Below are 26177 nucleotides of genomic sequence, written 5' to 3'. Positions count from 1 at the left end.
GGGGAAGGAGCAGGGTAAGGGTAGCCGTTTAAATTGAGGTGTGACTCGAACTGGGGCAGAGAGGGGCCTCTCTGGAGGAACTTTCCAGAACTGGCGGCTGGAGGCAGGGATGGAAATGCACCTGCATCTGACCTGGCGTCTGGGCCAGAGAAACTAGCCTGGCCCCTCACTCTCAGACCACAGGGGCACTTCCATGGCTTCTGGAAACAGGGCGTGCAGAAAGTCTCTTGGCCTCAGGCTCTCCACCCACCCCCTCCCAGGGACCCTTCTGCCCCATTACTGCTTCCTCTCATTCTGAGGTCTGTTCCCTGCTGGACCCTCTCCCTAACCAGTCAGGCACTGTCCAGAGGTCACTGGGCTTCTGACCCTTCCCATTGCCTCCCTGGTACCAGGGTGGTTTAGGTGGCCAGCCCAGAGCCAATGGGCTGCAGGGTCCCTGCACTCGCCAGATCACTGAAGCCCTCTGCTTTTAACCTCACTTGCTTCAGGTCATCACTGAAAAGTCACCTTCCCAGGGAGGCCCTCCCGGGTCACTTCATCTAAAGGAGGCATTTTTATCCTGGCACGCCTCTTAGAATTGAGCGGGCTTGAGAAGTGCGATAGGAAAAAAAGAAAAGGACAGCAACTGTGTCTTCCCTAGCCTCCACCTGGAATGTAGCATCTCTCTGAAGGATGAACGTAGGCAACAAACCACAGAGGCATGACAGCAGTCTCCGTGACCTTGTCGCCAACAGACGTCACAGATACTAACATATCACGTTACAGACGGTGCAGATTTCTTTAAATATCTTTTGTGCACGTCACAACTTCAAAGTCATAGTCATCATCAAACCCATTGCTAGATCTTGCTATTTAACAGGCTAACAAGACAGCATATTTATCACATAAAAAAAAATGTTTTGCTAACTGTGTTTTAATCTAATTGGCTTTCATCACCATCCTTTGCATTTTATCTCATTCTTTTTTTTTTCATGGTCCACTTTCTAAAAAAATTATTTTTAATTAGAGGATAATTGCTTTGCAATATTGTATAAATGTCTGCCACACATCAACATGAATCAGCCGTAGGTATACATATGTCCCCTCCCTCTTGAACTTCCCTCCCACCTCCCGATCCATCCCACCCCTCTAGGTTGAAAAACACTATTCTGAGACTGTTAAAGAGGTTCCTGGAGCGATCAAAGGTTAAGAAGCTCACTCTGAAGCATCACAGACCTTCCCACTTCCACTTGCTAGGCTTGAATTTCCTCCTAAGGTTTATTACTGCTAATAATCCATCTACTTGTTTATCTTGTCTCCCTCCACTAGATGAAATGGTCGAAAGGCATCATCAACTCAATGGACAGGAGTCTGAGCAAACTCTGGGAGGTAGTGAAGGACAGGGAAGCCTGGTGTGCTGCAGTCCATGGGGTCGCAAAGAGCCAGACACGACTGAGCAACTGAACAAGTAGATGATACGCTCAGTGGGGGCCAGAATATTTGTCTTCATTGCTCTGTCCCCAGCCCCTAGGACAGCATCTGGCACACAGCATGTGCCCAAAGAATGTTTGTGAAATGAATTAAGGGCAGAGGTTACTGCTCCCATTTTACAGATGAGAAAACTGAGGCTCACAGCAGGGCAATGAGTTGGCCAGGTCACACGATAACCAAGTAGAACCCGGAAAGGTTAGCACTTACTGGAGCCTAACCCGCCACAATGACCCTAAGCATCTACTCCTTGGGTGTGAAAAACTCCACCCCACTAGGCAGCAAGCCACAGGCCAGCCCTGACATCACCAGCCCACCTCAACAGCTTCCTCCCAGTTTCTAGGCCTGACACCACCCTTCCCAGGTACCCACAGAGAGGAGGGAGAGAGGAGCTGGGACCTGGGAGCAGGAGTGGGAGGGGTCAGGTGTCAGGTGCCACAGGAGGCTGCGCCCCCCACCTCCGCGAACCAGAGGTGGGGGAAGCCATCTCCCAGAGCACCCCTCGCCTCTCTCTGTGCCTGGCAGCAAACCCATCCAGCCGTCTCTTAAGGGCAGGAAGCCGAGAGGACTTTGTGCAGGAATCCCAGGCTCACTTGCACATCAAGGTGCAACTCCTGGACTGTGGGCAGGTGGCCCTGCAAGTGGGGGCCGGAGTCCTAGTCTGGAGATTGCTGCTCTGTGGGGCTGAGAACGGCGTCCAGACTTTGCCAGAGGACCTGGGTTTCGGTTGCTGAATGCAGCAGAACGTGGTGAGGTCTGGCAGCGTGGTGCTGGGCAAGTCTCTGTCCCTCTAGGCCTGGGTTCCTGTGGAACGAGTCCCCGCCCCTGGGGCTTCATGGACAGGGGGAGGACGCATCTCTGGGGGCCTCTGGATTTGTTCAGGGTCGACCAAGAAGCCATCTACTCCTCTCCCACCAGCGGTCCCCCTAAGCCTGTGTCCACAATCGCATTCCAAATTTCTTGCCACACTGAGGTTTCTTTTTAACCAGTTCATGACAGTTCAGTTCTTTTCATCTTCACCTAGGCCAGTAGCCCCCTCCTCAGTTCAGTTCAGTTCAGTTCAGCCAGTCAGTCGTGTCTGACTCTTTGCGACCCCAGGGACTATAGCACGCCAGGCGTCCCTGTCCATCACCAACTCCCGAAGTTTACTCAAACTCAGGTCCATTGAGTCAGTGATGCCACCCAACCACCTCATCTTCTGTTGTCCCCTTCTCCTTCTACCTTCAATTTTTTCTAGCATCAGGGTCTTTTCCAGTGAGTCAGTTCTTCCCCTCAGGTGGCCAAAGTATTGGGAGTTTCAGCTTTAGCATCAGTCCTTCCAATGAATATTTACTGATTTCCTTTAGGATGGACTGGTTGGATATCCTTGCAGTCCAAGGGACTCTCAAGAGTCTTCTCCAACACCACAGTTCAAAAGCATCAATTCTTTGGTGCTCAGCTAAAAACCACAGCTTTGACTAGGGGCCATTTTGGGAGTTTATGGTGCATGGTCCTCAAGGGGTGGGATGTGGTGGGTGGGGAGATACAAATATCAAGCACTGCACAAGGCAATGGATTATTCACTCCTTCTGTGTGAAAAGCAGCTTACAGACAGTCTCTGAGCCATGAGCCTAACTCAGTTTTACATAAAACAGAAGTTTTTGCACTCTTTTAACATCTATTGAATTTTCCAGGCAAGAAGATAGTTCCTTAATTGTTTCAAAAAATTTTTGCTCAGAGTTTTGCCAAAAATTTCTCACAGCTTCAGCAAATTGTGACCCTGGCGACGGTGCCACATTCAGACTTTGAGTCACGTACACCTGGCCTGTAGGGTTGGAGGTCACAGGGCTTCCGCTAGAGGTGCAAACATCCATCCACCCCACGGTGTCTGTCTGCTCCAACATTTACATATTCAAATAGATACATTGTGATAAGTTACTTTTCCTTTCTCTCCATTAGAGTTATGGAATTATATCAATTTTGAGAATGCATGTAGGTGGATAGATTACGACGATATCATGCACATTTCAACCGTAGGATGGTAGAGGGCATGTTGCAAAAATCTTCTGTGAGAAGGGGTGCTGCGTCTGGCAGGGCGGGGACATCAGCCCTAATCACTGCAGGAGAATGACTTGGTTTCCTTCCCTTTCTTCTCTTGGTTTACACTTTCAGGCTTATCATGAGAGCTCTGTGGTAGTTCTGTGTATATGTCTTGCAAGGAAATCTCTTTCTTAGAATTAAGGCAGGATCAAGGGATAAAAAGCAAGGAGATGAACAGAAGTTTCCATCCGGCTTCTTAAGTTCTGGCAGAAGTCAGAGAGCCAGGGAAAGGCTTGGAGTCCCAAACCCCAGGCTGTCCTGATTCCTAACGTGGCCCAAACTGTCTGTGTCAACGACCGATGTGTTCGTGGGAGGGAATTTCCCAATGGGCAGGCTGGGCGCAGCAGAGGTGTGGCTGCATGCCACAGGACCCCTGTGTCCTCCTTCCTCACTGCCAGCCGCCTCCACTTCTCCCACTCAACAATTCACATCTTCTGGTTTTCCCCCACCCCCGCCCAAACCACACCATAATCAGAGAATCAGTGACTGTCACCACTCAAAGAGACTTCAAAGGTCTCCTCCAGTCCCAGGCACCTGAAGTAACACAGTCTCTAACCTGTATCCCGTTCTCAGCAGGTGCCAACCGATACACTAGTACCAGTTTCCTTAATGCTCTAAGAAATCCCACAAGGGAGGTACGAGTATTGCCCCATTTTACAGATGAGGCAACAACCGAGACACACAGAGGTTAGTAAGCCATTTGCTCAGTGTTATCCAGCCAGTCACCAGCAGAGCTGGGACTGGAACCGGGTTGGTTGGTCGCAAAGCCCAGGCTGACTGATGAGCCTCCGAGGTCTGCAAGGCTCATCGAGTTCCATGGGCATCGGAACTCCCACTCAGGCCTCTTCTGCCTCCTAGGACCACTGAGATTGGAGAGAGAATGGAGTTTGTAAACTCCACCTCCTGCACCTCCCAGAGTCAGGATCCCAGCCTCCCTCCACAGTGCCTCCTCCAAGAGCCCGCGGCTGAATGATGCTTTGGAAACCTAGCTCCCTCTCTGTGGGCCTTGCGGGGTGGGTGCAGGTCTGTGGGTATAAATACTACCAAGAAATAATTTTCAGTGGAGGGGATGGCCAGGTGAGGTCTCAGGAACACACAGAATAACCAATTTGTCACTTTCCAGGAGAGGGAGTGGGGGACACTCCTGACGCTTCGCTGGGCTCCCAGCACTGACTGCCCCTTCTGCTGCAGCTCCAGGGGGCCTCCACAGCCACTGCTGGACCCGGCCACCGCCCGAGACCCAACCGCACCCAACCGCACCCGAACGAGCCCCCGCCGACCAGTGGCCCGACTCTCCACTTGGGGCTGGGGCTGGGATTAAGTTGCAAAAGGCTTGAGAGATTGGGAATGACAAAGGGGGCTTGGAGACTAATTAGGAGCAGCAATGAAAGCTTAATTCATAAAAGCAAACATTTTCCATCCATCAACCTGCAACCAGTTAAGGGCAACGTTTGAAAGAAATCTGTGCGTGGGGAAGGGAGCCAACAGGAACAGGAAATGTTTGAAAGAATGTAAACTATTTCAGTTTCATAAAAAAGTAACAAGTAAACAGTTATTACATGCAAATAATGCCCTGGTTTTAATTAATGCTGAAAAGTCAAAATATGTTTGACATTTGTATGTATACATTGAACGGCTGGAGAGGAAAAAATGGTGCCCAGATGCCCGTTTCCGAGCTGGGCTGGCGGCTCAGAGGGAACTAAAACCTTAAGAAGGTCTTGTTTATTGGTGATGAAAAGTACAATTCTGCCTCAGCCTCTGTGGAGACTGGAAGCAGAGGGAACCTAGCTAGCTTTCTTAACAAGCTGGAGGGGTCGGCTGGTTGCCTGGAAAGGACACTCCCCGCTTTTAGCTTTTCGGCAGCCTGGTCTTAAAGGGCCAGCAAGCCCTTAAGTCTCCATTTCGCCCCGGCCGGGGTTCTAGGATTTCTTAATCCAGAAGTGATGATGGGGTTTCAGGTCCCAGCCGCCTCCCACTCAATAGCCCCTGGCGGCAGCCACAGTGGCGTCTGGTCCTGCCTTCCCTCATAATGCCCCAGGAAGATCAGATAGGCAGGGTGGCACACCAGCCTTGTTTCTAGAGTGGGAGATGGCAGCCTTCAAGCTCTGCTTTCCAGCACCCAGCATCCTGCACTGCATTCGTTTTTTTTTTTTTTTTTCTTTTCTAAACCACCTTAAGGTTCAAAGGGGCTGGCGAAACTGTGGCTTCGGGAGACCACAGCTGGGGAGAGGCAGCCTCAAAGTGTCGCGGAGACTCCACCCCAGTGGAGAGAGTGGTTGGGGTGTTCGGGGCCCCAAAGACCAAGGATTTGTCTAAACCAGCTTCTAAGTAAAGCGCCGCGCCATAAAGACCCACGAGGCCCCATTTTGAGCTTGTTGGTCCACGATCTCCCAGCATCTTTTGTGAGGCTGAGGTGCTTAATTGGGAAAGAGGGGAGACGCAGAAGGCTTCACAAGTTAGTAAACCCCAGAAACGGGAAGAAAACTGTGTCTTTTCTGGCCAAGGACCCTAACTTTCTCCACGTCTTCAAAAGGGTCTGAAACACCTTAAGGAGTTCCAAACTAATGTTTTGGACAGAGCTGGGCCTGGAGACCTGCTTCGAGGGCTTCTGCAAGGACCCCAAAACCTCGTTCTCAGCTTACTTCCCTGCGCCTCTGCCATCGCCAAAGTTGCCCTTCCGCTCACCTCGCCCACTGCGGCCCACGAAGCGGAGGTCATTGAACCTGGCCACCTGGTTCTTCATGACGGCTGAGGCGTTGCGCAGCTCAGCGGAGTAGTTCTCGTCGTTGCCCGCCATCACTGTCACCACCGTTCCATCCGGCACGTCCCCCAGCGCCACCACCTGAGGGCACGGGGGCAGGGGGACAGCTTAGGCAGGTAGGAGAGGCCAGCGAAAGAAGGGGAGGGGCAGGGTCAGCAGCTCCCCTACGCGGCCCAGGCGCAGTGCGGATTTTTCAAATGCGGGGGTGGAGAAGAGGCTTAAAAACGATAGACACTTGCGCCCCCACCCCCAATACCACAAAAATCAGAAGGCAAAAATCTCTACTTTCCACACCCAAATCCTACATCAACTGGTTAAGTCACGTCCCGAAGAACTGATCCTTTCAATGCAATGAAACCTAAGTGAAAGCGAGGAATGAGCACAGCCGCTATGTCCTGGGGTGCAGTTCCTCTCTTCCCTTCAGCTTGAGCAAAAGAGGAATCAACATGCTCCTAGCAACCGAGACTCTGAGTGAAAATAATATCAACAACAACAATAACGGGACTGCTCCCCCACATTCAATTAATGCAAGAGCCCTTTGGGGTATGAAATGGGGCCCCGAAATGCGGCCCAGGCCCAGTTTATCTGCCTCTGCAGAGCCTGAATTCGTTATGCAGGGAAAATGCAAAACGCAAAACAAACTGCTGTTTTGAGAGGGGCTGCCCAGAAATCCCCTTTAAAGTGAGAGAGGGGCTTCTGATAGCAGGAGGATGCACCTGCTGGGGAATTGCAAAATGAAGGTGGAGATGCCCCTCTAATACAGTCTTCCCCACCCCAGGCCCCAAGGAGCGTGGAGAGGCAGATGCCTTTTGCAAAGGAAATCAGACTGCAAAGGCAGTCACAGCCATTTAAACGTGGCCACCGCGTGCAGGGACTAGGGATCCAGATGGTAAAAATTTCAAGGAGAAAATGTTTGGGGTCTGATTAAAAAGGCCAGATTTCCTGTCAACATCCTGTCTTCTTTTAATTTCAAAGATTCCTTTTAAGCTCCAAGTGACAGTAAAACCTCCGATCTGAGGATTAAAGTCACACGGGCCTCCCCCTCCCCCTCCTCCCCGGGAGATTTTCCCCAGTGGTATTTTAAGATGTCACCCGGGAGACCTCAAAGAGCCACTCATCCCTTTTTCCAATTTGGAGTCGTCTTAATGGGACCGAAGACGGCCTCGGCTGCCAGGAGCCGCTGTTTCCAGCCACCTCGGGCACCCGCCACCCCCAGCCGCTGGCCCTTCCTGCGTTGCCCTTTCTCACGGCAGCTGTGAGAGGTTTAGGGGAAAACCAAGGCGTTTTCGTTTCATCTCGCTGCCCCCTTAAAAAAAAATGAAAATGAAACAGTCGCCTACTCCCCAGCAAAGAGAAAAAAGCTCCTCGGGATGGCTACTAGGGGCTGCCAGGGGTGGGAGCGCACCGCCCCCCTCCCCCAATCTCGGTCTGACATTCGGGTTCCCGGCCAGCAATCGTTTAGGGTTCAGGGCCCCCCATCACGGCCTGGAGCCTCCCGGTGTAAAATTTCAGAAGCCAGGAGTTGACGGTGTGAGCAGGAAGTGTTTTCTGAGAGCCGTGCAGGAGGAGGGGTGCGGGCAGGGGAGGGTAGGCCCTCTCCCACCCTCCGCACCCCGCCTCCGGGGTCCTCGCCCGGGTCCCAGGGCTCCTCTCTGCCCTGCTCGCTGCCCGCAGGGCTGTATCCGAGAGATCCGGTTGGGGAAGAGCGAAACCCCATCCGCCCGTTTCCGCATCAACGGTCTCTCCGCAGGGCCCCTCTTCTCCACCACCCCAAGACCGAAGAAGGCAAAGCCCTTAAAAAGTCATCCGTGCCGGGTGCATTCTAGAGTGTATGCCCAAGTCCCCGGGTGGAGCGCGCAAAAGCTCCGGGGGGCCCGGCGGCCGGGCTCTCACCCCTGGGGTCTCTCGGGCGCCTCCCTTCCCCTCCCTTTTCCGGGGCTTTGACTCCTGCAGCGGAGACGCCCGGAGCTGCCTGGCCGGTGTCCTCCCGCCCGGGGGTGAAGGGCCTCCCCCGCACTCACCTTGAAGGCGACGGGCAGCGTCTTGTTGCAACGCCAGTGCGAGGGCAGTACGGAGCAGAGGAAGTTGGGGCTGTCTGTGCGCACGAGCTCGCCCGCGTGGTCCGCCAGCACATCCACCATCGAGCGCACCTCGGGTCGGGCGCGCCCGCCGGGGCCCACGGCCGCTTGCGCGGTCAGCGCGCCGCTGTTCTCGCCCATCTTGCCGCCGCCGCCGCCGCCGCCGCCGCCGCAGGGGAAGGCCGTGGAGGGAGGTGTGAAGCGGCGGCTGGTGCTCGGGTCTACAGGAATACGCATAACAGCGGCCGTCAGGGCGCCGGGCGGGCGGCGGCGGCGGCTCGGCTCCCCCGGGGGCGGCCGGCGCGGGCGCCTCTCCTCCGCGGCCGCTGCTGCTGCTGCCGCTGCGAGAAGCGGGAAAGCAGAAGCGGCCGGGCTGGGGCCTCAGGGCGCCGGGGCGTGGGGTGGGATGGGGTGGGGTGGCGGGGGGCGGCGCCCGGGGACGCCCGCCGCGAGGCCTCACCGCCCCCCCGACGGCCGCGCCTCTGGCCCGGCCCGCTAGTCCCGCATCTTGGGGGTGTAGCGCGGCCCGCGTGCGGCCGCTCTTCGCGGCGGTCCCGGCGGCCTCGCTCAGGCTGCGGCGGGGCCCGCCGCCCGCCCGCCCGCCGTCCGCAGCCCGCTCGCGGCCGCCCCACCGACTGGGCGGCCGCAGCCCCAGAACAAAATCCTCGAGAACCGAGTGGCCGCGCCGCCGCCGCCGCCCGCGCGGGGTTAGTACCCCCGGGGGCCCGCGAGGGCGGGGCCGGCCCGAGCGACGCGTAGCGCAGCCAATGGGAGCCCCCATCGCGGGCACCTCGGCTGCGCTTGCCGGGGAGGAACGGGGGCCGCCGAAGGCCGCCCAACGGGGAGGGGCGGAAGGCTCCGCCCGGGGAGGGCGCCCGGGGTCCGGTCTGGGCCCCCCGACTCCCTGCGCGACAGCCCTGGGCTCCTGCAGAGTTCTGGGAGCTGGAGCCGAGGCTGAGAATTTGTTTAAAACGTCTAGTCCTTCCTGCCGCCACCCGCCCCCCACCCCCAGCTTCTTCGGGTGCCCTTCCCGGCCGCCGGCAGCCAGGCCTCCCCAGCTCCAGCTGCTTTCGGCCTGTGAAGCTTGCACCCCCCACCCCCAAGATGGGGACTGCGCGGGGAAGGGGGGGCGGACCTCAAGTCCGGTAACACCAAGCGGGTAGCGGCCCCAGAGTGCCTTTTCCCTGCCCCTACCTGTCCCGCAAATTATTTTGACCCCAGAAACTCCACCGCACACGAGATGACGCTCACCAGCCAGAGGCCTCTGCAGCACTGAGCCGTGGGCAACTTTCCTCGCGGCCCGGGGCCAGGGAGAAGAGTGTCCCCTCCGTGCCCGCATCGGCGTGGGGGCGAGTAACACCATTCCTCTCCGCTCTCCCCTCCAAAAATGACTTTCAGGATCGCGCAGGCCTCGCTGCGTCGTCGGCCTATGGCTCTTTGAAAAACACGACGGTGCCTGAAAAACGCGAGCGTTTCCACTCCCCCATCGCTCCCCCAACCCCCAAGCCCCAACCCCCCGCGGGCATGTAAACGCCGTCCTGCTTCGTAGGAGAGGACCAGAATTCGTGATGAGAAGGAAACCGTGCAGAGAACGCGCGGGAAAGGCTGCAAAGGATAAGGGCCCCGGCTTCCAAAGCAGGGAATTTTCATCCACCAGGTGTATGCAAACTGGCCCACGCGGGTCCACGCCCACGTCTTCCCGGGCAGTGCGCTCTGGCCCTGCGGCAAGAACGCAGACAGCTCTGCCGAGGCACCTTCTGCTCGCCGGCCCGGGGTCCTCGCTCCTTCTCCCCTTCTCCCCTTTCCCGACCGCGTGGCCCAACCGCTCCCGGAGGCAAAACAGGCAAACGATCCCCTCTCCAGCCTCTTACGCCGGGATAGCGGGCCTAGGGACAGGCTACACAGAGGAGGAGGACTGGAAAGATCAAGCCCCCATTCGCTCTGGATTATCGCCCCAGATGGACCCCCTGGAGTCTGGGAAACGAACGCGTTCAGAGTCTACCCGCCGTTTTCGAGATCGGGTTGGATATTCGTTGTTTCCGGCCCTGGACAGGTGCAAAACGACGGATTCCAAGCCTCGGGAGCGAGCGGAGAAACATAGGATCCGATGGCGTCAGCAAGATCTCGCCCTGGATCTGACCCATCGCGGGCCACTTAGTCTTTGCCAAACGAAATCAAGCCCTGTATCGGGTCTAGGATAGACCGACCCAACCTGACCCAACCTCGACCACCTGGAGAGCTGGTCCTCAGCCCTGTCAGAGCCTCACACCAGTCCCCCTCAGACCATTTAGAGAGCGGGGACAACGAAGGTCCCTCGCTGGACCTTTTTATAGAGCCTGTACTTAGCAGTTGCAGATCGCCAGGAGGGGCCTGCACACTCTCTGGAGCGCTGGCACTGGCTGCAGAACTGGAGGAAAGTGAGGAACAGGGGCCTTGGGGCGTCCGACCTCTGGGAGCTTCCCTCTGCAAAGGCCCACCTTGTCTTGTCCAGGTAGGGCCCGGGGCCAGGAAGGGCGGGTGACTCTGTGCTGCCCCGGAGCGGCTTTGGAGGTCAGGACCCGCTGCATCTGGGGTTTGTAAATTCGATTTGTTGAGTGGTTTTGGTTTGCAGCCGTTCCCTTCCTGGTCTCTCCGCCTGATTTCTCCCTCTCGTCCTACGGCCGGTTTACAAATGGGTTTCCTGAGGATAGGACTCCTGTGGGTCCTAGCACCTGACCAAAAGTGCCCGCACGGCTCCAGCCCAAGAGAAAGGCGCTCGCTGCCGGTGGGCGCCTGAACCAGGAAACCTGGGTTTGTAGACACTTGGGTCCCCAGCCGGAGATCGCCGGGGCCGCGGGGCAAGGAGCAGTCCCGGGACCCACCGCTAGTTGACGCCTGCACTCTGCCAGCCGCGGAGGTTCTGGGCACAGATGTGCACCAGGCGCCACCGGCGGGCTCCTACAAGCCGCCCTCCCACCCGATTCCTCACCGTCTGTGCGGCCACATATCGGACAAACCAGTGGCTTTGTGGTAGATCGAAGGCTGCCCTCCCCGCCCCCCATGGACGTGGACGCTCTGTGCCTTATCTCAGACCTCGGAGCATTCCGGCACCCTCTGACCCCCTGCAGAACGTTCTCTCTGGTAGACGTGCGCAGTCTTGTCCTGTTCTCGGGGGAACTCAGGGGGGAGGAGCACACACAAGAACAGACCAACTCGGTCCCAATTTCAACCTAAGACCAACCCATTTTTGTCCCCACGCTAGACTGACAGACCTAGCATCACACCTCTCTCTCCTCTCCCCACCCTGTCTCTCCCCATTTTCAAAAGACAGTTTCAATTGGAAATCTACTTCCCGCCCTGGGGCCCACAGATATCTCTCCCTTCACCATCTTGTGTGGACAGGGATCCCTTCTTCTTCTCTGGGACCCATCAACAGACACTGTCGAATAGCCCCCATCTAAGGGCATGCCAGGTTGTCTGCAACAGGGAGAGGAAGCCAGGACGTCCGGACCTACCTTGGCCCAGAGCTAGGTAAATAGAAACATAACCTGGGGCCTTGCAGAGTCTGGGTTCTGGGAGACACTCCTTCCCCAGGGGGAGGGAGTCAGAATGATCCCGTGTTGGGTGCCCCGTTCCTGCTGCTGGAGGGTGTTTAGGAGGGGCTTCAGCTGCGTTCCTGGCAGTGAGGTGCCTGCACGTGTCTCCCCTCCCACCAGAGAGCTTCTGAGAGTGAGTCTGATTCCCAGGGAGTCCCAGTGCCTGGGGAGGGGTGAGGATCCCCAGTCTGTGGCAGGTAGTGGATGCAGATGCTCTGGAAAACCTTCTAAGAGGTTCACTGGCTGTGGAAGGAGCTTGGGTCTGCGGTTCCCCTGCCTGAATTCTTCCACCACCTACCGTGATCTGGGGTAAATTGCTTAAAACTGTCCAAGCCTCATCTGTTTCTTCTGTGAAGTGGGAGTAATAACAGTGGTCTCTTAGAATCATGCGTAAAGTGCTTGGCACACGCCTGGCACATAGGTGGTGCTCCATCCATGCAAGCTGGTACTGTTATGCTCAAAAATAAGTCCTAATCACCCCTTGTACACGGCCTTTGGCAAGTCCCTTCCCCTCTCTGGGCCTTACATTTTCTGTTTGTGAAATATCCAGTCCTCACATTTAAAGCTTGCCGAGTCAGAGCCTGGTCCATGGTGGTCCTGTCCCGGATGGTTCTCCTGGAGGTGGTGGTGGGGTCCCCAGGGGAACTAAGGACTGCCTCCAGGCAGAGGCAGCTTGCAGGAGGGTTTTCAGCCACCACCATAGGACTACCCGTGTCTTGATCTTGAGGACTCACCTTCCCCTGGGCTCTCAGACCCTCCTTCAGGAAACCCATTGGTCCCGCCCCCTACCTCCCCACAGGCAGACACTTTCCTAACTTGAAACTTGCCTTAGCCCCCTCTCCCTCCCCGGGAGGTGGTTGTTCCCTTTATTCCCTGGAGCAGCTCCCAGGAGCCCTAGTCCAGTGAATAACACAGAGGACTGTCAGCTAGAAGCTAATGACGTCTCCCAACCTGGCTTCCACACCCCCACTCCAGAGGGAACCATGGGGAAACCTGTTTCATGCCTTGTGCCCTGGAACTCCAGGAGGAACATTCCTGTCCCTCGCTTTGCTTCAGTCTCCTGTACTGTGAACGGAGGTTGTTCTGATGGTTCCATTTTACAACCTGAAGGGGACGGGTATTGTGCTTCACCAAATCAGATATACCATCAGTTGTTCTATGTGCAAAAATAAGAAAGCAACTGTGCTAATTAAACTAGGGCTTGTCTGCATCCTTATTTCAGATATATGCATTTACACATATGTAAGTTTTAATATTAATATATATGCTATCCGGTAGTGGGGGTAGCTCAGCCGTGTCCGACTCTTGGCGACCCCATGGACTGTAGCCGCCAGGCTCCTGTGTCCATGGGGATTCCCCCGGCGAGAATACTGGAGTGGGTTGCCATGCCCTCCTCCAGGGGATCTTCCCAACCTAGGGACCGAACCCAGGTCTGCATCGCAGGTGGATTCTTTACTGTCTGAGCCACCAGGGAATATTAATATTTATATAATAAAATATACATATATAATTAGTGAGAAAGGATCATGAAAGACAATAATGTGGCTGAAGGGTTGTCACCTTCAGGGCAGGGAGCCTTCACCCTAGAGAATCCAGCTCTGAGGCCACCCGCCCTGGGCAGCCTTTCAGGAAGGCTTCTGCTGAGAGGACTGGAGCAGGAAGACAGGTGTCCTCTCAAATTGTAGATTTTTTTTTCTTTTGGAAAGGGCCAGATTCTGAGAGGAGCTGGGGAGAAGACGGTGGGTAGGACACAGCTACAGGCTCTGCTGTTGGCTGGTTGGACTTTTGCCCAGGGCCTGCATCTCTCTGAACCTTGGTCCCCTGGATGGTAAAGTGGAAAAGCAGTAACAGCCACGTCAGCAGAGACGTTCCCATGTACCGGCACTGTGTTTGGGCTTGAAGTGGTCTTTCAACCCTCAATTGTCTCTGGTAGGTGTTAACGCCAGTTTAAATGAAAAGGAACATTGCCCAAGGTTTTCTGGGCTAAAGAGGACCAGAACCAGATTAAAAGCTCAGTTTGACTCAAAATTTGGAGAGGAGGCACCCCAAATGGTGTGTACATTCCTTGCCTCCCCCCTCCGACCTTGCACTGGTTAAATGAAGAAATGGGAAGAGCCCGGCGTATGGATGGATACTGAAAGACGGTTCACTGCAAAAGGGTGGGGGGGCTAGAGGCAATGACATCTGTTAAATAGCTGTGGACTGGGAAATGAGCAGACCCTTCGGACTCAGGGAAGGGGCTCCAGGAGTTGTCCACTGAGGCCCACCCACTGCCCGCTCTCCTTTCACCTCGGAACTAACCCACCTGAGAGGAGGCTGACTCAGCTGTAGTCCCCAATTTACAGATAGGAACAACTGAGGTCCAGAATGGGGAGAGACTTAACCCGTGTCACCGAAGAAGAAGAGGACTTGGCAAGGCTGGGGGCAGCACGGCGTGGCCCCCAAAGTGGGGTGGCCTGACTTCTGCCCACCCTGCTGGAACCCCGCAGGTGGAACCCTGGGCCAGAACCACACTGCACCCCACCCCACCCCCCACCCCCTGGCTGGTTGCCACCCCTTGCCCCAGGAGAAATGACATGCTTCCCTGCAAGGATGCCCATGGCATCTGGATGCCCAGATTCCAAAAGGGAGAGAGTGGAAGGAGGGCAGGGCGCTGGTCTCAGCACAAGCCTGGCCAGAGGAGAGGAGGTGGCCCCATCAGTGGCCGGGGAAGTGGATTCTGGCTTCGGCTCCCCCCCCCGGATCTGGTCTTCCTACTGCCCTCTTTTTCCTCTCTTTGGTCATCTGTTGTTGTTGTTTAGTCTCTCAGTCGTGTCCGACTCTTGCAACCCCCATGGACTGTAGCCCGCCAGGTTCCTCTGTCCATGGGATTTTCCAGGCAAGAACACTGGAGTGGGTTGCCATGCCCTCCTCCAGGAAATCTTCCGGACCTGGGGATCAAACCCCTGTTTCTTGCATTGGCAGGCAGATTCTTTAGTGCTGAGCTTCCCACCAGGGAAGCCCATGGTCATCTATAAAGCAGAAATAATTCTGGCAGAGCTCTTCGGTCTATGATGAATAGTTACCCTAATTGATTAGACTCCTGCCGTGTGCTGGGGGTGCTACCTCAGTTATCACTAACCCTCACAATGCTTCTGCAGGGTTGAGATTTTGTCTTCTCCATTTTACAGATGGGGAAGTTGAGGTTCAGACAGTAAATAACTTATTTCCTCTGGGTCTCAGAACCTGAGAGGTTCAAACAAGAAGGTCTTGAGGGCCCTTCTTTGTTGTTGTTTTTGTGAGATCTTAGTTCCCTGACCAGGGATTGAACCCGAGGCCACTGCCAAGTCCTAACCACTAGACTGCCAGGGAAGTCCTTCAAAGACCCTTCTAACATGACTTCTTGGTGCAGAGTTGGGCTCTGTCTCCCCCCTGCTGGCTGGTCACAGGGCCTTCCTCCATCCACGGCAATGGGTGGGTGCCAAATGACCCGCTTTTGGACCCATCAAATCAGAGGACTCTTCTGTTGGGGGCAGAGGAGAGCCCAGTGTCTTGCAGCCCAAGATGGTTTCCGGGAAGAGCATGGCCCTCCCCTAGTCCCACCATAGGGCTTCAGCTCTGGCAGTCATGGAGGGAAAGGGCTCTCTGAGCGGCTGTTTCCTCTTGCAGAGTAGAAGAAAGATAGGAGAGTTTCCAGGTTCAACATGTCTCCAAACCTTAAGCAGGTGGCAAGAATGGGATTCCAAGAAATCGGTATGCCAAACCAATTTGGGGGATAGGATTGCAACCACACCATTACATTTCTGAGCATTGTTCATCATTACTGATGGCAGTTAAGTTCATCCATGCCTCCCAGTACTTTTATGGGAGAGGTACAGTTATCACCCCCTTTTACAGGTGAGAAAACCAAAGACAGAGAGGCTAGGTAAGTTGCCCAAGGACACACAGCTGGGAAACTGTGGTGCTCAGATTCCAACCAGGCAGACTGGCTGCAGAGCCCACGTTCCTGACTACCACACTCTGTTCTCATGGACCAGAATCAGATGCTTGAAGTTACAGTCATGGAATAGAATTAGAATCCTGGCATGAGAATTGTGGGCAGGATTCAGGATTTTATAATGTCAGTCTCCACAGGGTTCTGAGATAGCATATCCAAATCTCCCGTTTATCAAGGGGCGGAACCAAGGCCTGGGGAGGGGAAGGGTCTTGCTCAAGGTCACAGCCTAGGCCAGGGGCAGAGCCTTGGACCCCCTCTCACCGCCGCCCACTGACTCCGGTCCAGGGTAGTTTCCTCTCCACTGCAGGCCCTCCTCCCGCCCCCCAGCCCCCCGCCCACCCAGTGGCTCCCGGGCCCAGCCAGTCCCATTAGGGATTTTCCACCTCCCCAAAAAGGTTCTAATGACTGTCAGTCCTTGTGAAGCCTTAATTAATCTCAGAGGCCGATGGCTCTGAGGAGACCAGGGGCTTTGGCCTTACGCAGATGAAGATTACGGCTCCATTTCATGTGGTGGTGGAGGAACGCCTCAGACATTCCTGCCAGCAATAAAAGCCACATGGCTTTCCAGCGTTGCCCTTGGAAAAGAAAAAAAAAAAAAGCGCAGCTCTTTGCGGAAAGAAATCAACTATGTGCTGTGTGCATGGCATGAGATAAAAACGGGGTAGGACGAGGTGGAGAACAGTTGGTCTTTCATGCAGCCTCCGACGGCCACCGAGCGTGGCCGGGCCCAGTGGTCGTGATCCCAGCTGCAGCCCCGGGGAGAGCGGGTGGCCCTCCACTTGCTGGTGGAAGCCAGGGTGTCAGGGCCTCAGCCCCTCAACCTGAACCGAGTCTGAGCCATGCCAGATGTCCCCGCATACGGGGCCAGCTTCCCGGGCCCATGAGCCGTGTAGTCGCCCAGACCTTGCCCTTGGCTTCCTGCCCTGCTATCCCTGTCTTGACATTTCTTCACTACTTTTTGAATAAGGGGCCTGTATTTTCATTTTGCAATGATATGACCGGTCCTGCACAACAGGTCCTCCCATCAGCCAATTGCCACAGGTCCCCCGGCCCCTTGCATGGATCCAGGCCTAGGGAGAGTGTTTTCTGAGCCACCTACATTGGCTGAGATGAACTTCAGAACAACTTTCTGAATTCGGCACATGTGGAAAACTGAGGCTCAGAGAGGTTTCCATGCAGCCAGGAAGCCTAGACTGGGAATCAGGTCCCTCTGAAGCCAAAGCCAGTGTCTGAACCGCTCCCCGTTCTGCAGTCTTTTACATGGGCAGGGTTTTTTATTCTCCCAAAACAGAAGGGATAACTTAGGCCAGACCAGTGAAGGGACTCATGGTCATACCCAGTCAGTGGGGAGTGGGGCACTCTCTGCCAGGCTGGGTAGCAGTGCACCTGCGCCTAGACCCATAGGACTTGGGGGGGGCGGGAGTCCCAGTTTTATAGCTGTTTGTTCCACTTTTAAATTTATTAGGTCTTCTAGGTGGGTCATTGCCTTAAGTCTGGCCTGGGACGTAGTGGGAGTCCTGGCCCCAGCTCTCTGTTCTAAACATCTGGAAGTCCTTCGTGACTGACCTCCTCCACTCTTTCATGCTCCAGTTTTCCTCTGCTGCCCTCATCGATTGGGGAGGCAGTTGTGCCTTGCACCTTGATAAACTCAAACCAGTCCCCCATGAATCAGAAAGTTGGCGCTGAATGGAGCCTGACTGTGGTCGTGACTTATGACCTGGCTCTAGCCCCTTATTCCTTGCTGGTAACCCCAGGCAAGTTCCTTTCCTCTCTGGGCCTCCAACAAACCCCATCAGAGAGACAAATGCATTGGCACACACTTGATCCCCAGGAGGACTGTCCATCTTCAATGTTCTAGAATTCCATGTTAATCTGCAACTGGGGGCACTGAAGTCCAGGCAAGATCAGGGACTCGTTCAAGGTTACACAGGCAGCTGGACCCAACTCTGAGGCACTGGGAGGAGTTGAGGCCTGGCTATGGAAGTTTCTATTTGTTCTTAGTCGAGGGGCATTGACTCTCTAGGTGGTTTGTGAGCCCAAAGCTTTCAGACACATCCCCAGTATCTGCTAACCTCCTTCCCAGAACGAGATTTTCCTCGGGAGGTAGAGAGTTCCCCATTGTGGGAGGTATTCAAGTTGAAGTCAGGATACTGTAGTGGGAATACAAGTGTTGGATGGAACTGGAAGCTGGACCAGGTGCCAGTATCCAGCCTAGATTGGCTCATAGTAAGCACTTATTGAACAAATGAGAGAATGAAACCAAAGTTTCATTTGTGACCTGACAGTTAGTGACACAGTGCCTACCAACTCTGAGTTCTTGCCCTGGCATTTTTACCTGCTAATGTGTGACTTTGGGCCTTCTCAAGCCTCAGTCTCCTCATCTGTAAAATGGGGAGAATTGACCATCTTCTTAGGTGGCACAGTGGTAAAGAAATCGCCTGCCAGTGCAGGAGATGCAAGAGATACAGGCTTGATCCCTGGGTTGGGAAGATCCCTAGAGGAGGAAATGGCAACCTGCTCCAGTATTATTGCCTGAAAAATTCCATGGACAGATGAGCCTGGCTGGCTACAGTCCAATGTGGGTTGCAAAGAGTCAGACATGACTGAACACACACACATGACCATCTTCCATGGTTTCCCCACAAGTAAACTTTAGTAGTTCAATGGCTCACATCCTTTATTTCTGCCTTTCAGTTTATTCCAAAGTATCTACTCATAAATGGAAAATGACGTTGAAAGCAAAAAGCATATGAACAAGATGATGGTTAACACAAAGACCAGGGGAGTGGGTGACCATGGCAGCAGGGAAGGAGAAAGAGGGATGTGATTGGGGAGGGGGTGTTGGTGGGAGCCCTAAGGTCCACTTAGTGGGGTTTTTAAAAAGATGGGTGGTAGGTTTATGGGTCTCTATCTTATTATTATAACTTAGATAATATTTTTATATACCCCGTTACTATATTATGCAGTAAAGGAAAGCAAAAGATAAAAAATATTTGAAAAGCTCGTCCTCCCTGAAACTTCTGAAAAAAGAATAGACAAAAATGCTTAAATTTGCATAGAGTTGCAGAATTGCCCGTGGTGCATCAAAATTGGGACTTGTTTACTCTTGGCGAGATCGCTGTTTCAACCAGATTGTCCTGTCCACCAGCTCACTCAGCTGAATCGTCTGGTGGACTCGAAGCCACCCTCATCATGACAACCCCACCATGCTGAGAATTTCAGTGTATCTAGCCCCTGCTAAGCACGGTCCCTACCGAGCTCATTAGACCTTACGAGTAGCCCTCCAGGTATCTGTCACTGGGCATTCTTTACAGGTGAGGGACTGAAGTGCGTTGAATAAGTCTCCTGGAGCCAGTTAGGAAGGGGTGGAGCTGGGATTTGAACCAAGGTCTGCTGCTGCTGCTAAGTTGCTTCAGTCGTGTCCGACTCTGTGCGACTCCATAGATGGCAGCCCACCAAGGCTCCCCATCCCTGGGATTCTCCAGGCAAGAACACTGGAGTGGGTTGCCATTTCCGTCTCCAATGCATGAAAGTGAAAAGTGAAAGTGAAGTTGCTCAGTCGTGTCCGACTCTAGCGACCCCATGGACTGCAGCCTACCAGGCTCCTCCGTCCATGGGATTTTCCAGGCAAAAGTACTGGAGTGGGGTGCCATTGCCTTAGGTCTATTGATGCTGAAATTGTGCATTGCTGTATGCAGCAGCCTAATCCCAGGGGCCAGGCCCCTCTTTTACAATAACTAATGCTATTCACACTTGACATATATCATATCATTTATCCTCACAGCCACCTTATGTGTTGCATGCACGAGGGCTAAGTTGCTTCAGTTGTGTCAGAGTCTGCGACCCCATGGACTGTAGCCCACTTGGCTCCTCTGTCCATGGGATTCTCCAGGCAAGAACACTGGAGTGGGTTGCCATGCTCTCCTCCAGGGGATCTTCCTGACCCAGGGATTGAACCTGGGCCTCTACGTCTTCTGCATTGGCAGGCAGATTCTTTACCACTAGCGCCACCTAGGAAGCCCACCTTGTGTGTTAGGTAACCTTATTATTACTTCCATTATACCACTAGGAAAACTGAGGCACAGAGAGGTTAATAACTGGCTCCAGTTCACACCCTGGGTGAAGGTCAGAGCTGAGCTTTTGAACCTTGGCAACCTGAGCTGCCCTGCCTGGCCTACAGAGAGCACAGACACCATGGATGCAAGACAGAGCTGTGGCCCAGATTCCACAGATGACGCCCAGGAACCAAAGGCCAGCAGGGGTAGATGAACGGGGTGATGCCAGAGCGATGCCGTGCATGCCTGCTCAGTCAGTCGTGTCTGGCTCTTTGCAACCCCGTGGACTACAGCCCGCCGGGCTCCTCTGTCCATGGGATTCTCCAGGCAAGAATACTGGAATGGGTAGCCATTCCCCCCTCCAGGGGATCTTCCTGACCCAGGGATCGAACCCGTGTCTCCTGCGTCTCCAGAACTGCGGGCAGGTTGTTTACCGCCAAGCCACCTGGGAAGCCCAGAGTGACGCCAGTAACGTGTAGCGAGCAGTGTTCTGCCCCTCCTCGCCTAGCAGGCCTCTGGCCCTTGGGGCAGGGCTGAGGATAAGGGCAGCGCCGAACAGAGACTAGAGCAAGCTCATGGATTCCCACCTGGCATGTCTGGCCACAGGCTCAGACACTGGGCACTCTTTGTCATTTGCTGTTGGCGTGAATTTGTCACTGGCAAGAAGATGATGTTCATCACTTGTGACTTTTGGGGTGCCCCTGAGTGAGCTTCTGAAAGGGGATCCTAGAATGTGCTCAGAACCTGGGTGAGGCTGGGTCCTCCTCCTGCTCCATCTCCAAACTTCAGACAAACCAAGTGGGCAGGGGGGCTTGATGGTCTGAGAGTCCTTAGCTCACAGAACCTGGTCCCATCCCAGGAGCATGCTGCTGCTGCTGCTGCTAAGTCGCTTCGGTCATGTCCGACTCTGTGCGACCCCATAGATGGCAGCCCACCAGGCTCCCCCGTCCCAGGAGCACAGGGGAGAATGTTCCTAGTCATACAGGGGAGCACTGCATTTGATGAGGGAAAGAGTGGGAAAGGAAAAGGAGAAATAAGCAAATGGATGGAGGAGGTGCTAGGTTCACTCAGTCAACAAACATTTTTTGAGCACCTACTATGTGCCAGGAGTTATTTTAGGTGCTGAGGATCCAGCAATGGACACAATGGCTTTGATGCCAGCAGGGGAGACGGGAGATAACAAGGAGTGAATACATACACACGCCAGCAAAATTAGTATGTACGTGCTAAGTCGATTCAGTCTTGTCCGCCTCTGTGTGACCTTATGGACTGTAGCCCGCCGGGCTCCTCTGTCTATGGGATTTCTCCAGGCAAGAATACTGGAGTGGGTTGCCATGCTCTCCTCCAGGGTCTTCCCTACCCAGGGATTGAGCCCACGTCTCTTATGTCTCCTGCTTTGGCAGGTGGATTCTTTACCACCAGCGCCACCTGAGAAGCCTAGTGGGTGAGTCCCTAATTCCCTAGACGGGATGGGGTGGCTGTCAGTGAAAGTCTCTTGGAAGAGGTGACATTTGAGCCAAGACCTGAGGTTGAAGGACTCAGGATGGAGGAAGGGAGCGGGGAACATACGTGAGGGCCCACGGCGCGGCAGGACCCGCTGCTCCCATCTGCCTTCTCCTGCCTTTTCTGCACCGGGAGTGTCCGTGACTCTGAATCTTGCGTCTCCCTTCTTGCTTCTCCCACAGTAGCCCTGAGAAGCACGTGCGGGGTGAATCTAAGTAGCCCAACCTGCCGCTGAAGAAACTGAGCTGGAGCTGGAGGGGCTCGTATAGGACTCCTTCAAGCCCATCCCCAGCCTGGTGCTCCTCGGGCCAGCCCCCACCATCCAGCATGTTCTAAAACCTCCAAGTCCAGGCAGGCAGTAGCCAGAGTGGAGTCCGGCCCTGGGCACAGCTCCTCAGGGGTCACGGGGCTGGAAACGTGGGCCGCTAGGCAGGGCCCAGGAGGGGTGGTGCTGGGCCCCCCAACCCCGGGCGGGGGTCCCGAGCGGAAGGCGCCCAGCCCTGATTGGAACAAGGTGCCGGGCCTGGGAGCCCAGTCGGGCTCCATTGATCTTGCCCGGTGTTCCAGCCACTGGGCGGGGCCAGCGCCGGGCAGGCTGCCGGTTTTCCCAGGTGTGGGGACACCCTGGGGGAATGGTCTCTCATGTGGTTGTGGGGTAGGCCTGCCACCCAGCACGTGGAGGAGGCCAGGGCGTTAGGGGCACGCTGGCAGTGTGTGTGTAGGGGGGTGGGCCGGAGACTTGGAATTCCACAGCTGGCCAGTGTCAGGCTCCTGGAGGCAGGGTCTCGGACTCCGGGCTCCGAGACTCCAAGAACGTCAGAATCTTTGTCATCAGGATGCACAGCTTTTGAGTGTTCACTGTGTGCCAGGCATGGTGCTGAGCACGTGGTACAGTTTAACTCCTGGCATCATCCCTCTGCCCAGGAGGCTGGGTTCTATGGTCACCCCACTTTCAGGCAGGCACACTGAGGTTCAGCAGGGTTCAATAACCTGCCTAAGGTCACACTGTTATGAGGCTTTTGTCCTGGAATATAAGATCCTTAAAATCAGAGGGTCTTAAGAGTCTGGGAATCACAGCGGGTCAACACAGGAAGGAATCCCAGGTGGCGCAAGTGGTCAAGAATCTGCCCTCCAATGCAGGAGACACAGGAGATGAGGGTTTGATCCCTGGGTTGAGAAGATCCCCTGCAGGAGCAAACAGCAACCCATTCCAGTTGCCTGGGAAATCCCATGGGCAGAGGAGCCTGGTGGGGTACCGTTGATGGGGTAGCGGAGAGTCAGATGCGACTGAGGCATGCCTAGTGTTGGGAAGATCTTGAAGATCCTTAAGTCTAATTCATTGGAACCCTTTTTCCTTCTCAGCTTGCAGTACCTCGGAGGGCACTTTGGCCTTTGATATGAGTGGGTATTAGCAGAACAGGATGGTCTTGGGGGCAGGGGTTGAAGGCAGATGAGGGTGGGGAGTGGAGAGGGGCATCACTGATTCTGCCCTTCCAGTCAGCCCTGTGGGTTTCTCCATGACCACACCCACCTTCCGTCTGCCTGTCCTCGTCTCTTTCCACTCTCCCCTTCCCTCATCCCGCTCCAGCCACACTGGCCTTTTTGCTGGTCCTCAAACACACAGTTATATCCCCACCACAGTGCCCTTGCGCATGCTGTTCCCTCTGCCTGGAAAGGCTTTACATTCAGTCCACGTGGCTCAACTCCCCACCTCAGTCAGGTCCCTGACACCCCAGTGAAAGGCCTTCATGGAGCCCCAGCAGCAGGTAGATTAATGGCCCCCAAAGATGCCCTTATGCCAGCCCCTGAAACTGAATACATTACTTCATGTGGCGAAAGGAACTTTGTAGACATGGTGAAGGTTTAGGACTTTGACATTAAGATTATTCTGGATTATCTGATGGGCCCAATACAGCACAACAGTCCCTACAAGTGGAAGAGGGAGGCAGAAGAGGGCAGTCAGCGGGAGATGTGATCTGGAAAGCTGCGGAACCAGAGAGATGGTGGCATGAGAAAGACTTGGCCCAGCATTGCTGGCCGTGAAGATAGGAAAGGGCCAGTAGTCAAGGAAAGCAGATGGCTTTTAGAAGCTGGGCAAGATGAGGAAGTGGATTCTCCTGCAGCCCCAGAAAGAGGCACAACCCTGCCAACACCTTACTCTTAGTGAAACCCATGCAGGCTTTCTGACCCCCCAGATTTGTATGATAATAAATGTCTGTTGCTTTAAACTATTGCATTGGCGGTGATTTGTTACAGCAAATCTTTTTCCATTTGGTTTCACATCCCCAGTTAGACTTGCCAGATTTAGCAAATAAAAATACAGAATACTCAGTTAAATTGAATTTCAGACAAACAAGAAACACTTTTTCAGTATAAACTTGTCCCAGCAAGTGCAATCATTCAGTGTTTATCTGAAATTCAACTGACTTGGGTATCCTGTATTTTGTCTGATAACTCTATTGCCAGTGATTAAAAAAAGGCTTAGGGTCATACTAGGATCTCAATAAGTATCTGTTGAATGACTGAAATAAATAAATAAATAAATAAATAAATGAACATTAAATTTTAGCTTAAAAATCCTTTTGGCTCCCAGAGTGCATGCAGGGTATATAACAACCAATCATGAAAGCAAACAGTTTCATGACCATTCCTGTATACCAAATACCATTCAGAGTGCATTACGATTGCTAACTTAGTTCTTGCAGTAACCCAATGAGGTCATTAGCCCATTTTACAGATGAGGAAACTGAGGCCCCAGAGGTTCAGTGACTTTCTCATTCACACAGCCTGCAGAGCCAAGCAATTCAGGGCCCTTGAATTCCCTCACAGAACATTCTAGCTTTATCTCCTGATACACTTTCCCACAGAGAGCAGATTCTTTCTCTCTAATAGTCCATGGTGCTTTGTGAGGGGTGGCTTCCCGCTTTTCTCTGACTGCAGAACCCTTGCTGATACATCAAAGCCTGGTCCTAATTCCCCTTCATTGTGAGACTGTCTCTGATGCTCTCAGGAGGACTTGTCCCCTCCTCTGAGTGAATTATAAGGACTTGCTTTTGTGTCCTTTACTCTCCCAGACTGTGGCCACCCTGAGGACAGAACTGAGTACTTTCAGCTCTTTGGCCCAGGAACTTAGAACTGAGCATTCCTCTAGTGGGCTTTCCGGAAGGATGTAAGGACCAGTGGATGACTGAATGAATGAACAAGGCAATGAGTGAACATCTCACTCTGGGCCTCAGTTTTAGAGTCTATGAAAAGGGAAGAACAGTCTCTAACCTGTACACCCCCATCTCTGGAAGCAAAACACATTTTTTTCTAATTAGAAGGATAATACACACTCATTAAAGAAACATTGGAAAATAATGAAATTATGTACAAGAAAATTAAAACCATCCATAATCCTGCCACCCAGAACAATTGTTAATATTTTGGTTTTCAGCCTTCTGGTATTCTCACTGTATTTATAGATTTAATTTCTTCTCTCCCTCCCTCTTTCTTTTCTTTTCTAATGGTGGGAACCTATACTCCGTGTTTTGAACCTGGTTTTGAAACTCACCAACCTACAGTGTGCATTTCCCCATGTTATTAATCCTCTCCTCACCTGCGGGGGATGTGACTGTGCTGAGTGGCAGTGGTGGGGATTAAGTATGGACAGACTCCCACCTCTGGCTGGACCACCAGGGTGCTCCCTTGTGGTCTGCCCTTTGGGGTGTTTCCAGATTTCAGTTGTGAAGACACTGCCTGGAATACCCCGGTGTGGACGCCTTGGGGGCATTCCTGGGTCCTCCCTTGGGGAACGTTCCAGGACTGGGAGGCCCACGTGGACACTGTTGTGCCCCCAACACCACCTGCCCGCTGCTCCCCAGCCCCACTCCTACCACTGGCCTTGGGAGGAAACCCTGGGGATCATTTGACCTCCTCAGAAGAATGGCCCCATCTACATCCAAGGCCTCTCTGGTTCCATCCAGGCTGAAGATACTCATGTACTCAGCCACTTGTCCATGTCATGGTCTAAGGCTCGTGTCTTCCATCTCAGACACTGGGTTCCAAATGCAGCAGCCTGAGACATCTCTGAGGGTGCTCACGGCCCCAGGCCTGCATATACATCACACGTGTTAATAATTCAGTGACTGAATTTACCACGTAGCAGGCCCTATGCATTTCTGTGCACCCCTACAACTCTCCTTAGCGGTTGGGATGACTGTCTCCCATCTTACAGATGAGATCCCTGAAAGCCTAGAACTAAGTGGTTTGTAGAAGTAACAGAGCAAGGAAACAGGGCATCTGGGGTTCAGCTCTGGTTGGCCTGACTCGGTATAAAGCTGACTCTTCTGCCCCGCCCCCCAGAGGCTGCACCCCTGTAGGCCACTGGTTCTGCCCTAGAGAGCTGTGAGCCTTGTAATCTGGGGCTGCCCCTTCTAGACTGTCTGATGGAAGCCAGGAGGGAGCTTTGGTCTGCAAGCTGGGTGGGCCAGGTCCTGTCCTCTGTCCCGGTACATGCGTGAACCCTCACCCTCTCCATCTGTGAAATGGGAGAGCAGGGACTCGGAGGACAGCCTCCTGGGCGTGTGGCTTCTCTGAGCCCAGCAGTGGTGATACCTCAGTGCTGAGTCAAAGGGAGACAGAACTTTGTCAGACGGGCCACGTCATCATAGGCCACCAAGCCTGGTCCTCGGGGGGTTGGAG

At 54.1% G+C, this 26177-nt stretch overlaps 1 protein-coding gene across 1 annotated transcript in view; it reads right to left on the bottom strand.

Moving 5' to 3' along the window:
• RUNX3 (RUNX family transcription factor 3) overlaps positions 1 to 26177 on the bottom strand; it is a 64779-nt gene that overhangs the window by 22802 nt on the left and 15800 nt on the right. The window contains exons 3-4 of the mRNA XM_061393102.1: positions 8329 to 8606; positions 6232 to 6388 (exon numbers count right to left, since the gene is read on the bottom strand). Of these exons, the coding sequence (XP_061249086.1) occupies positions 6232 to 6388; positions 8329 to 8606 (435 nt within the window). The remainder of the gene's footprint in view (positions 1 to 6231; positions 6389 to 8328; positions 8607 to 26177) is intronic.

Source organism: Bos javanicus, chromosome 2, assembly GCF_032452875.1.
Source record: "Bos javanicus breed banteng chromosome 2, ARS-OSU_banteng_1.0, whole genome shotgun sequence".
In the NCBI taxonomy this organism is placed as follows: Eukaryota; Metazoa; Chordata; class Mammalia; order Artiodactyla; family Bovidae; genus Bos; species Bos javanicus.
The sequence above is the reverse complement of the archived record's forward strand: the minus strand, read 5'-3'. Positions and strand labels throughout refer to the sequence as shown.